Source organism: Vigna unguiculata, chromosome 7, assembly GCF_004118075.2.
Source record: "Vigna unguiculata cultivar IT97K-499-35 chromosome 7, ASM411807v1, whole genome shotgun sequence".
NCBI lineage: Eukaryota > Viridiplantae > Streptophyta > Magnoliopsida > Fabales > Fabaceae > Vigna > Vigna unguiculata.
The window spans coordinates 3082100-3095557 of NC_040285.1; the positions used below are offsets into that span (position 1 = coordinate 3082100).

Here is a 13458-nt window from a genome sequence, read left to right on the forward strand (position 1 = left end):
TTAACAAATTATAAAGTAAATCAAATCTAAAATGTAATAATAAAATAAGATAAATTTGTAAGGCTCCAGTACTTTCATTAATATATAATTTTGATTTTTATAAAATTTTAATTAGATATTTCCTATTCTAATATTTGTAAATTAATCATTTCATTAAATTGTCATTTAATGGTAATTATATGTTATTATGTTTATACATTGATATACTTTATTTATAATCGAATATGTTTATAATAGGATAAAACTATTTAATTTCAAATACATTATAAGACGAATCCAAAATTAATTTTTTAAAAGGAGGAAGGTTATATAATGTTTCAAAAATGCGTTTGAAACACGTGATTAAATTAGTTTAAAAATATAAAAAAATTAATTTTAATTTCAACAGAAAGTTAAAGAATAAAAATATATTTAATCTTAAAAATTATAAATAATTAAGTTAATTAGTAAATAATAAAAGAAGAGTAAATATATATATATATATATATAATATTTATATTTATATATAAAAGATATTTTATTTTGGTGTCTACATTTTTATTTCTAATTTTGCTCTTCAATAAATTTTTTTAATTAAAATAATTATTTTACTATTTTTACATTTTCAGTAACCACTACGTATAAGATTTAACTGTTTCATCAATTTAATTATTTTTAAACTAAAATTAATATTTCTAATAAAAAAATTATATAAAAAAACATAAATATTTATAATAAAAATTAAAAAATATTAAATTTACTTTTAAAATTACAAAAAGTGAACACAAATCGCATGGTATATAGAGTAGAAATATCTCATTTTAGTGTTCACACTCTTATTTTCAAACCTACACTTTAATAAATAATAATATTTTAAAATTAAAATAACTATCTTATTAATTTTACCTTTTAAATGACTATTTTGTTAAATTTAACTATTTTCTTTATTTATTTATTTTTAAATTAATCATTTTTAAGCTAAAATAACTATCTTTAATAAAATAATTATTTATAAAATAAATAATAAAATTAAAAAAGTGAATTTGTAGTGCATCAGTTTTTACCGGTATATATAAAATTTATTTTTTTAAAGATAAAATAGATAAATATATACATAGTTTAGAATGGAATTAGATGGGTTTTTGGGAGGGGTCAAGGTCAGCCTAGGAAGACTCCTTCTCCTTCTTTTCCCTTCCTCTTCCCACCAACCTTCATTCTCTGCTCAATTTCATTTGAGTTGTGTTTGCAAGTGTGTTGGATGGGAACGCCGGAATTCCCAGATCTGGGAAAGCACTGTTCGGTCTCTGATTGCAAGCAGATCGATTTCTTGCCCTTCACCTGTGATCGCTGCCACCAGGTTCTTCCCTTTCTATATCTCTGATTTCCTCCAAAAAGTGAATTTTTTAATTGAGTTACTCCTAATGCTGTAATTTCATTGAGTACTTATTACATGAACTATGAGAACAAACCCATTGGACTATTCATCTGGGTATGTGTTTTTTCCAATTTATTTTAATACTGTTATTCTATAAACTACCTTTTGATCTGATCCATCGTACCATTTTTCTTTGCTGGCATAATCTGTAGCTAATTGGGCGAAAGTCTATTTACCTATATTGACCAATTTAATTTTTAAAGAATTATGGTGATGAGAGGAGGAGTTGCTTTTGTGATGAAAAGCTTTGAAAGGATGGGCTTGTTTTTAATTTTATGTTGAAGTAGGGATGGGAAGTTGGCTAGTTGTACAACTGTGCAGAGTTGAAACAATTCAAGAAAAGTGCAGAGGAAGTGGCATCCAGAATTAGGAATGGAAGTAAAAGTAGTTATATAAACTACGGGAAAAGTGGTAATGATGTAAGAGCGGGAGACAAAAGAGGTGGGAATGGTTGGCTCCTTGTTGTTGTAGCTTATGGTTGTTAGGAATTTAAGTTGAGATGGAAGTCTCGCATGGGATAAAAAATGAGTAAGATGAACAATATATGAGTAGAAGAATCCATAAATTTATTGTTTTAAAGTTTTGGGTTAAAAGTAGTTTCTTGGTTTCTTATATAGGTTTGTTCATGACTCTTTGGTACCAAATCTTCCTGGTGTCTCTCCTCCAAAAACCTCACAGTGGTATCAAAGTCAATGGTTCATCTTAGTTTTGGTTTGGACGAGTATGGTATAAAGTAGGTGAAAAATTTTAAAGTTGAAAGGTTCTTTGTATCGAAAGTCTTCCATTTCAGGAAAGTGTATGCTATGGTAGAACAGTGGTACAAAGGAATGGTCACCACTGAGATACTCGTGCTTGAAAGGGAGGTATTCCAATGTGGAGAGACTCACACTTGAAGAAGAGAGGTATTCCAATGTGGAGAGACTCACACTTGAAGAAGAGATTGTTAAGAATTCAAGGTGAGTTGGAAGTTCCACATTGGATAAAAATGAGTGAGATGAACAATATATGAGTAGAAGGACTTATAAATCTATTGTTTTAAGGTTTTCGATTGAAAGTGGTGTTCTGATCTCTTATATGAATTTGTTCATGATGCATTGGTGTTGAATCTTCTTGGTATCTCCCCTTGAAAAACCTAACAATGGTTAGTTATAGGATCAGACTTGGTGCAATTTTATGGGCATTTTTGGGTTTTAAATAGAAGTTTTAACCAATGCCAACTGTTATCGTGGGGTTACCTTCAATTATAACTTGAAAATAGCAATAATAGCACTAAGGAATTGCTTCTTAGTATTGTTATTTTTATTTCCATTACCCTCAAATTCAACTAAAGAAAAATACCATTATATATATGTGTGTGAAAAGGGGTGCTGTAAACTTTCTAACAATTGTTATTGAACTTTGAGTTGCCTTGTAGATCCTTATAAGTTTACAATTAGTTAGGGAAAATGAGTTAACTCACTATTGAAGTCTTTTATTTGGTAAACGTAGGTATACTCATTAAACTTGTATAAACGCTTGAGTCAAGAACTGAGTCAATAAGTCAATAAGTTTAACTAACTATTGTGACAATGCTTTAAATGAACCATATATAGCTTTTGAAGCTAATGTTGACATTTTATTGGGATCAAATTATTTGAAGAAATTAACTCTTTTTTTAAAATGTTTTCCCCATAGAAATTTTTGTTTTTATAAATTTATGTATGATTCAATCATTTAGGTAGTTTAGTTTAGTACTGTTGTACTACTAAACTTTAGTGTTGTAGTTGGATACTTTGTTTTATTGTGGAGCTGAAATGTTGGTTATTGTTGTGTTAAAAGTATAGTTATCAGAATCTTTCTATTCATGAATGAATATGTTCAAATTCAAATCATTGATATGAATCGTTCAATTCATTGTTTCTCCACCAGTTCCCATGAAAAGAATTGAAAAGTCATATAAACTTAAATTGTTAAGTGAAAAGGAATTGATGCAACACTTCTAAACTTATTTTATTGTTCCACTACTTATGTTTGTCTCCCACACATTCAATGTGTTATTTAGTCATTTAATTTGTTCTATTTTTCTAAAATAAAGGATTTATAAACTCAGATATAACTAATAATTTTGCTCTAAAAATAAGCAGGTGTATTGTTTGGAGCACAGAGGTTATATTAAACATCAGTGTCCAAAAGCAGACAAGAAAGATGTTACTGTAGTTGTATGTCCACTTTGCGCTAAAGGAGTTCGCTTAGTTCCAGATCAAGATGCAAATATAACTTGGGAGAATCATGTCAACACTGACTGTGACCCATCGAACTATGACAAAGTCACGAAGAAGAAAAAATGCCCCGTCCCAGGGTGCAGAGAGATATTAGGATTCTCAAACACAATTAAGTGCAGGGACTGCAATGTAGACCATTGTTTAAAGCATCGGTTTGGACCTGATCATAAATGTCCTGGTCCCAGAAAAATGGAAACAAGTTTTTCATTCAGGAATCTTTTGAATGTGAGTAAAAAACAGGAATCCAAACCCCAGCCAAGTTCATCTGCATCATCTAGATGGTCTTCAGGCTTTCTTAATGCAGTTTCTAACATTCGATCATCAGCAGAGGCTGGTGTGTCGAAGTTGAGTGAAGCTAACCAAGGCTGGTGGAAAGCATCAGGTGGGGTGGGAGCTAGCCAGGGTAGTGGTCAAGTGGAGCAATGCCCTCAGTGTGGTGCCAAGTTTTCCTCTGTTACTGCTTTGGTGGACCATGTGCAAAAAGTTCATGAAAGGAGTGGCAACCGATCTGGACCAAAGGTTACAATTGATGCTTGCCCTAAGTGTAGCAGAGGATTTCAGGATCCTGTTGCCCTTGTGGAACATGTTGAGAGGGATCATGGTGGCAATTCTAGATCATAAGGTATGGAGTTGGTATTATTTATTGAATGAATTATACCGAGAAGAAAATGCATTTTTTTATGGCAATTCTGGATGAGTAGTTTTGTTAACATGAATTGAATTTGAATACATTTTAGAGTGTAAACATTGTCATACAATCATGGATCACATATGATTAAAATTTGTTGACTTCTGTTATAGTTACTTTAAAAGTCTTGACTGATAGGATACAAATCTTTACACTCGTAGCATATATATCAAAACTAAACTTCATAATCAAAGTGTGGATATGAATTTGAAGATGCTTCTTTACTTATTTGTATCTATGCCTCGGGATTGGCTTGGCTGACGGATTCATTTGATTTCTCAATTATTTTTTATGTTTTGAATCACACTGACCTCTTCAATGGATACTATCAGTAATTGCAAATTTGTCAGGGATTTGCAAGATCAATTCAATCGATAGTGATGTACATTTTTGTCTGACTAACCTTTGTTGGGACTGGTCTGAATTTTCGAAATCTCGAATTTCTCGTTTAGAAATTAGAATGGAAATGCATGTTCTCGAATTTCTGTTCACACTCATTTTGTGGAAGCAGTGGCGGACCTCACTTTGTTCCTACATACCCTCTTTTTTCTCCTTTTTTCATGTTAAGAGATTAATTCCCATTAACAAGATTTGCTGTGTGCATAATCAAGGGCGCGTGTTTGGTAAAAGCCAATTGTTAAGCTAGTTGAAGCTTACAAGCTAGAAGTTGGAAACTGAAGAGTTAAAGATTTACAAGTAAATGAATTGAAATATTATCAGTAATGAATTGAAATAGCTGATCGATATAATGAAATATTTGGTTCTGAGATATTTTTTGCCAATTCTGAGTTAAAATGATATTTCAAATAAATTAATTAGGATAAAATGAAAAAAAAAAATTCGTGTTTTATAAGCTAATTTATTTTGATAAACTATTCAAGTAATTCATGAAAAAACTGAGGAACTTACTAAAACAAATTCGTGTACCAAAAGAGCTTCAAATATGTTAGTCAAATAATATACAAGTTATTTAAGTCATCAATGATAGTAGGAGAGTTGTATAAGCTGATTCTTATTGATTTTGTTGGTTTTGTTATGCCAGGTTGTATTGCTGATGGAGCTCAAAGAAGAAGGAATGAAATATAGAAGAGAGATCACAGAATAGATTTTAGAGTTTTTTTCCCCTGAAATATCGATTTTTATGAACCCTTGTTTTATTTTTGTCAAAGGAACTTGGATTGAAAATTCAAAGGTAAGCCAGTGGCACTTGCATCCAAATGAGATTAACTCCGAAAAGGGCAACACAAACTATGCACTGTACCACAAACAACACAGATAAGAAATACAAGGTACACCTTGGGCCAACTCACGGATCCGTGTTTAACAAAATATGCTATCACTTTTAGGTACAAAACGAAATAAATATTTAGAAAGATAACTCTCATAAAGATAATATATCCATATGAACTATCTTACATGCTATCCATTTAAAAAAAATATATATCAAAAAATTTAATTTAAAATTCTTACTGTATATCTTTTAAATATTAAAAAAATTGTATGTAGTTCTTATGTTTAGCTTATTTTATAAATTTAATTTCTCTAATATTATTAAAAAAATATTTAAATTAAATTTAGATTAGATTATTATTATCTTTTATCATTCAACTAAATTTGCCTATTTAAATTAATTGTCTATTTTTTTTTTAATTGTTGGAAACCATACTACAATATGTAATGCTATTGCTGGATAAGCCTGATGAGGCTTACGTTGGGCCGGGATAAAAGAGTTAGACTATTGCTTCCTGCACTCCCATATTCATTTCTACACCTCACCAACACTATCACGGCTTCTATCACGGCTATTGTGCAAAGGAAGAAGAAAAAGAGAGAAAATGCTGCAGAGGGAAAGAAGAGAGAACAAGTAGAAAAGGACTTGTTCCGGAAAGTCTTTTTCCAGAAAATATTTCATGTATGAGTATTTTGAAAAACTCATTTCGGAAAGTTTTCTTTGAAAATCCCATTCCGAAAATTTTATTAAAGAACATATGAAATATGTTCTCCAAATTTTATTCCAAAAATTACGTTTTGGAAATTTTGTTTCAGAAATTTAGTTTTGAAAATCCCGAAATCCCGAAAAGTTTGTAAAATATGTAGTTCGGAAGTCACTTTTTCAGATGAATGGTTATTTCAAAAGTTTGAGGGGTTCACAAAGAAATTGTGCGGAGTGTATAAAGTAAAATCTTAATGGTTATTTCTCATTTTTGTATTTTATGATTCATTTCGGCCTTTTCTTATTGCACCACATGATAATTCATTTAATTGCACCCCTATATTTAGAGTAAAAGGCTAAAATATCCTCCTCGTTGCATCATTTTACCTCTGTCGTCGCTGTTGCTACCATTATCACAGTTACCTGCAACTACACCTTTGTTCTTCACCGCTGCACTCTTTAAGAGAAGGAAGAAGAAAAAATAAGTTGGTTTTAAGAAAATCGTTCGGAACGATATCGTAAATATTCTGGAAAGCTGGTTCCAAAAATTTTGTTATGAAAAACTTATTCCAAAATGTATTTCATGTTTTCTGAAAAAATTGTTCTAAGAAGTTTGTTCCAAAAACCTCGTTCTACACAGAATCATTCATATTCTAAGAAAATTATTCTAAAAATTCTAAAGTTAAATATGATTTTATCCTTCAAGTTTCGATAAAATTTAAAATTAGGACGAACAATTTAGTCATTTATCTTTAAATATGTGTGAATTTAGTCTTTTTAATCAAATTTTGTTAAATTTATTTGAAGTTTCAAACGCGTTTTATAATAATATTTGAGTTAGCATTAAAATGGTTCAAAGGATGTAAACAATTCAAATATTATCATGAAATACATTTGAAACGTCATATAAAGTTAAAAAACTTTGGTTTAAATAATTAAATTTACATATTTTTATATATGAAAGACTAAATTAATCAAAATTTTAAAAGAGAAACCAATTTCAAATTTCATTCAAATTTAAGAGACAAAAAATATATTTAACCCTCAAATACATATTTCAACATGCATTCCATTTGTTTAAGATAAAAGATATTCCAAAAATTTTATTCTTGAAATCCCGTTTTAAAAATTTTATTCCAAAAGTTATATTTTAAAAGTTTCAAAAACTTGTTCCAGAAGATTCCTAGAACAGATAATGATTATTTTAAAATAATGGGATAAAAAAGAAAAAACCTCCATTTTTTGCGGCCGGGTGATGAACCAGTCTCACTCAATCGATCGAGTCGAGTGAGCTTGTGTTTTCCGGTCTGAATAATTTTATTTTTATCTCAAAAAAAAATCTGAAAAAGCATCCCTTTATTTTCACTAATCTCTTTTCTTCAAATTTGATTTTCAGATCAACACAACTCATAATAAGGCAATGACATGACATTCAACTAAATATAAAGTCAAATGGATGCGATCCATCTCAAACAGAATCCAACATAGTGCTTTATTGACTCAAACCACTTAACCTAGAAAGCTAAACACAATCCATTCTGTCATCATCTCTGATATCAGAGTGATTACACAGAAAAAGGATTTTTCATCTTCTCCCTTCAAATTCAAATGCAAAATAAACAAAACAAGGTTCTTTATTTTTGTAATTTTTTTCTTAACAGCTGAAAAAAAAAAAAGACAGACACCACTTTATTAAGGTTTATTCTTACTCTCCACTGCAGGGTAGATCATGCGACATAGACATCAACAGGGTTCCTTATTTGTCGAAGCATTCCCGCAAGGTTGATCATCGGTGGTCGGATTATTGGCCTGTTGTCAGTGCACAGCATCGCCAATTTCAGAGTACCAAGCATTTCATTCCTCCAACCATCGCACTCCGAGCTAAGCGTTGCATCCATTATCTCCTCTGGAGATTCACCTCTTTCTGCAGCTTCATGAACCCACTTCACCAACTCTACACCTTCATCAATGGCTGTTCTGGAAGTTATCATCTCCAGAAGAATCACACCAAAGCTATAAACATTTCCAGATTCTGTCACTTGCATTGTGTATGCATATTCTGCACCAAAGAACAACCACAATAGTTACTTACAATCATGCCAAACATTATATTCAATACATAGAACAAAGTTGTAACCTTTCTCAAGAGGGTAGGAACAAATTCATGTAAGAATCAAAATGCATAACATTTTCAGTGTTTTAATGCTATACCTCATTTTGAACCAACACAGGACAAGATCCACTGCATTTTAGAAAATACAAGGCACAGAACTACCTCCATGAAAACGTAGAAACTAGAATGAACTTTGATGAAAACATTTTTTAATATGAGAACTACAACAATATTTTGATCTAGTTTAAACATTAGTAGCAAGAAAACATGGAAGATTGGATGTTAGAAAGTAGTATACCTGGTGGAACGTAACCGAAAGAACCAACATATGGGATAATACTAGAACTTTCTTTAGTTTGATCTAGGAACTTTGATATTTCGATGTCCCCGATCAGTGCATTCAGATTTGCATCTAGAAGAACATTGCTAGAAGAAATGTCGTGGTGGATCATTGTCTTACTATGAAGGAAACCCAAACCATTTGCCACTTCAATTGCAATAGAGATTCTAGCAGGCCAATCGAGCTCATATGCAGGTTGCATTGCAGGTTCATGAAGAAGTTGAGCCAGTGTTCCACGGGATATGTACTCATAAATGAGAAGAGCAAATTTATTACAAATGACATATCCAACGGGTTTCATTAAATTTTCATGGTTCAGTTTTCTAAGCCTTTGAAGCTCTGCAACGATCTTGTTGTGTTGCTGCATCATTGTCATGTCCATAGGGAACATTTTCCTTACAAATAAGACTATCCCAGAGGGCATCAATGCCTTGTAAACTGCACTGAAATTTCCACTGCTAACCTTATTCGATTCATCACGAGTTGCTTCAACAACCGCGCCAAGGTCTACTTCTTCTGTTAGATTGTTAGCAAAAACTTCTCGTGATATTATATATGGTTTGGTATCGGTTTCACCACCTTCTATTATCTCAGGAACATTTGGTACTTGCCTTCGACACATTCTGTTTACAAAGACAGTTGAAGCAAATAACACAAAAGCCAGAAGAATTGGTCCAAGTATATATATTATGGTTACGTAAGAAATTCCATTATTGTTTCCCACAGCTGCATAATGATGAGGATTATCTTGATCTTCACATGTAGTGTTCAATGGCGCCCCGCAGAGCCCTTTGTTGCCCAAATAACTTGAAGCAGGATTGAGCAGGAATGCTGCAGACTTTGGCAATGGACCACTGAGCTGATTATTTGATATGTTAACGACAACCAAGTTCAACAACTTGATAAATGTTTCTGGGATCTTACCTGAGAGATTATTATTGGAAAGATCCAGAGAGCCAAGTTTGTTTATTCTTCCTAATTCTGGGTGCAATTTTCCTTCAAGATGGTTGTAGCTCAAATTTAAGGCTATCTCCAAGTTATGCATGTGACCAATCTGAGAGGGAATGGTTCCTGTCAGATCGTTACTCCCCAACTGCAATTCAACAAGTTCTCTACACCTTCCGATTTCATGAGGGATCACTCCTCTTAAGAAATTCTGATTCAAACGCAGCTTCTGCAACTGAGCGGTGCCACAGATTTCATTTGGTATTGTTCCGTTGAACCTGTTATTGCTTAAGTCAACAATCTTAAGACTTTTGATCTGCAGAATCGGTTCTGGAATATCTCCAGAAAGGATATTTTCAGAAAGCATCAGCACCTGCAGGTTCATAAGCTTTCCAAACTCTGGTGAAATTTTTCCAGCAAGCCCATTTGAGGCCAGGTTCAAGAAGGTGAGATTATAACACAGAGAAAATTCTGATACTAACTCACCAGAAAGATTATTATGGTCAGCTTCAAAATAAGCAAGGCTAGTGAGGTTTCCAACACTCTTAGGAATGTTACCTTGTAGATTATTGTTTCCAATTCGAACACTGAGAAGGGTTTGACAGTTCCCGATTTCCTCCGGAATTTCACCACTCAAGTTGTTCTGAGTGAGGATCAGGACTTGTAGCTTCCATGCAGAAAAGAGGCTTGCTGGTATAGGACCTTCAAGGTGGTTTGTATGCAGGTTTAGTGTTTTAAGCTCAGAAATGAATCCCAGATCATCTGGAATCATTCCATTGAAATGATTCTCATAAGCAGCAAAAACTCTCAGATTGGTCCAGTGCCTCACCCAAGATGGTATCAAACCACTCAGATGATTGTTGTAAATTTGAAATTCCTGCAAACTCTCAAGGCCTTGAAGTTCCTTAGGCATCTCTCCCACCAGCATGTTATTGGAAAAGTTCAATGTTTTGAGGCGTTTGAGGCGTCCAAATCCTATTGGAATTGAACCTTCAAACTTGTTTGAAGACAGGTCAAGATATTCAAGATGGGATAAATTTCCAAAAGCATTAGGAATCATCCCTTGAAAGTTGTTGTTTGAAAGGTCAAGCCACTTCAAAGCTTTGAGCATGGAAATTGAACTTACATCACCTCCAAGATTCTGCTTAGAGAGTGACAGACTCTCCACCAGTGAGCGATGGCCACAGGTGACACCGTTCCAGGAGCAGTAATCTGAGTTGGTGGCATTCCACCCAGGAACTCTGAGATTTTTGTTGATGGAAAATAGTATAGTTTGTTCCTGCAACTCAGCATCCACAAGCAGAGATTTTGACAGAAACAAAGTAAGCAGAAAAGGCAACAAGCTAAGAATTCTCATCACTGAAAACACCATCTTCACAGAAAAAAAGAAAGATCTTTTCTTGAAGATGTGAATTCACAAGACTTTGTTGAGGGAAGAAAAAGTGGTTTTGTAAGCTTTCACTGGATAATTGAGTAACCCACAATGAAAAGGTCTAGAGATACCCCCCTTTTAAAATGGTTTCAAAATGCATGTGATGGTAATGTGGACGGAAGGATTTTGAGAATTACAAGACGATCAAGCCAGTCCAAGGAATTGCTTAGCAAGAAAAAGAGATAACAGTGAAAGAAACAAAAGGTGGTTACATTACCAACACCATAAATTGCATGTTTTGGTGCAGATGTGAGGAAAGGAATGGAAAAGCAGAAGAAGCAAAAAAGTGACAAAATGAAAGAGAGAACTGAAATCACATAATACAAGGTTGGCACAGGACCAGGTGCTAGTTGTTTTCTCTGTCTCGTAGGCAGAGAAAGAAGGAAAATGTTTGGCTTCACGATAAACAAGAAACAAGGGGTGATATGAAAGAATGCAAGTTGTACAAAGCTCTTTGTATGGTTTATCAGGGTGGTGGAGCTTGTATCATTCTACAACAAGAGTTCATTATAAGATTAACATCTTCTAATTCTTAATTATATAAAAAAAAAAATAGAATCTTTCTCTTGTAAGTGACAAACTTGTTACTATCCCTCGACTCTTGAAATCATTACAGATGAGGGGCCACACATTACACATTACAATGCGATTTCAAAAAAATTTCAGTTTCAACTTCTTTAATAAAAACAATTTTAAATAATATTATCGATATTTTCATTATGTGTTATTAGTATAAATTAATATATGAAAATATCTATTTGCAAATAAGTTATGCTATATGCAACACTTCTATATGTCTCTGATCTATATCATTGCTACATAGGTTTTTCTTCTTTGTGTGCACAATTTTTTTTCTAGCTTTACCATTTTAATAACTATGTTTTCAATTCAAATAATTATTATAATTAAAAATTATTTTCCAATTTTATCTTTTTAATAAATTTTTTTACATTTAAATAATTACTCAAACAAATGTTAAATATATTTGTAGTTTTTAAACTTAGACACAATTGAAGTTGGCTATAGTATCTCCAACTTTGATACAATTTTTTTCCAAACCTTCAAATTGAAGTAATTTTAACCCAACGACATTAAATTATTTTTTGTTGTCAAAGAGCTCGAACATTAGTCTAAATATCTTTTGACACGTCAACGAAATTTAACTTTTTTGGGTTAAGAACAAATCTATTCATTTTTTAAGCTTGAAACAAGAATGTATTAAAGTTTGGGACAAAAACTAATTTTAATTCTGTGTCTAAGATTAAGAATTACAAATATATTTAACTTTAATAAAAAAACATGTATATAATAAAATATTATAAAAAATTATCTACTTTTATAATGACTTTTTTATGAAAATTATTGTATAGCATATTAATATTATTTATTTTAATAATTAAAAATTATTTATAGTTTAATGAAACTTTTATTATAATAAACGAAGAGTGAATATTGGCTTTGAATATATATTTTACTTGTATCTATAAATATAATTAATTCTATATGTAAATAAAAATTATAATATTGACGATAACATTTTATTTACACTATTTAAATACTATCTTTAGTTTATAACTAATTATATATATATATATATATATATATATATATAACTTAAATATTTGAATTTGAAAAGAAAAAAAAAGTAGTATTTAAGTTTCTCGCATCAATGTAGATGGATAATATTATTTTAAGATAACAGTTACATAGGACATTAATGTGAATAAAACTGATTTTAAATTACTTATATAAGGTTGTGAAATCATTCAGATTTATCGGATTTAGTAAATATAATAAATTTAAGCATAAGAGAAAAAGATTATAGCAAAGTTCTTCTGATTGATAGAACATTCACTTGATTTAGATAATGATAGAGTTTTTGTCGGATCCTTCACAAAATCTTTGTCGGATGGTTCACAGAATCTTTGTCGGATGTTTCACATATTTTCATGCATTTGATCTAAGTACCTAAACACTGAGATTTTGTGGATTTTTTCACCTAAAAAGGGTTTTTTGTCGTTTACGCAAGTAATACATTCACAGTGTGTTCTTCTATAACACGTGTAAGTTTAATTTTTAAATTAAAATTATGTAAATGAATACATATTAATTTTTACTTTTAGAAATATTAAATAATAATTTCAAGTAATGCATTTAAATACTGTAATATAATATTGACATTAATATGAAAAATTCTTAAAACTTATATAATAAATGTTGTTTATTTATATAAAGTAAATATTGTTTAAATTTTTGAAAAAAAAAATCATAGATAAAAATTAAAATTTAGAATATTTCAAAATAACTAAATAAAGTGATTTCAATTTTTATA

The 13458-nt window shown here is 31.2% G+C and overlaps 2 protein-coding genes across 3 annotated transcripts; one reads left to right on the forward strand and one right to left on the reverse strand.

The window, feature by feature from the left end:
- Nucleotides 1-1111: 1111 nt before the first annotated feature.
- On the forward strand, nt 1112-5661 carry LOC114192096 (zinc finger AN1 and C2H2 domain-containing stress-associated protein 16-like). Of its 2 annotated transcripts, XM_028081676.1 has the most exons (3): nt 1112-1336; nt 3538-4297; nt 5406-5661. In XM_028081676.1, exons 1-2 carry the CDS (start codon nt 1238-1240, stop codon nt 4294-4296), a joined length of 858 nt encoding a protein of 285 aa, XP_027937477.1. In that variant the 5' UTR covers nt 1112-1237; the 3' UTR covers nt 4297; nt 5406-5661. The 2 variants fall into 2 exon arrangements, with proteins under 2 accessions (XP_027937477.1, XP_027937478.1); XM_028081677.1 differs by lacking the exon at nt 5406-5661 and having other exon boundaries at nt 3538-4498.
- A 2045-nt stretch (nt 5662-7706) lies between these two features.
- Nucleotides 7707-11566, reverse strand: LOC114190801 (leucine-rich repeat receptor-like tyrosine-protein kinase PXC3). Its single transcript, XM_028079845.1, has 2 exons — nt 8708-11566; nt 7707-8355 (listed from the first exon to the last, which is right to left on the reverse strand). Exons 1-2 carry the CDS (start codon nt 11064-11066, stop codon nt 8024-8026), a joined length of 2691 nt encoding a protein of 896 aa, XP_027935646.1. The 5' UTR covers nt 11067-11566; the 3' UTR covers nt 7707-8023.
- Between the last annotated feature and the right edge of the window lie 1892 nt (nt 11567-13458).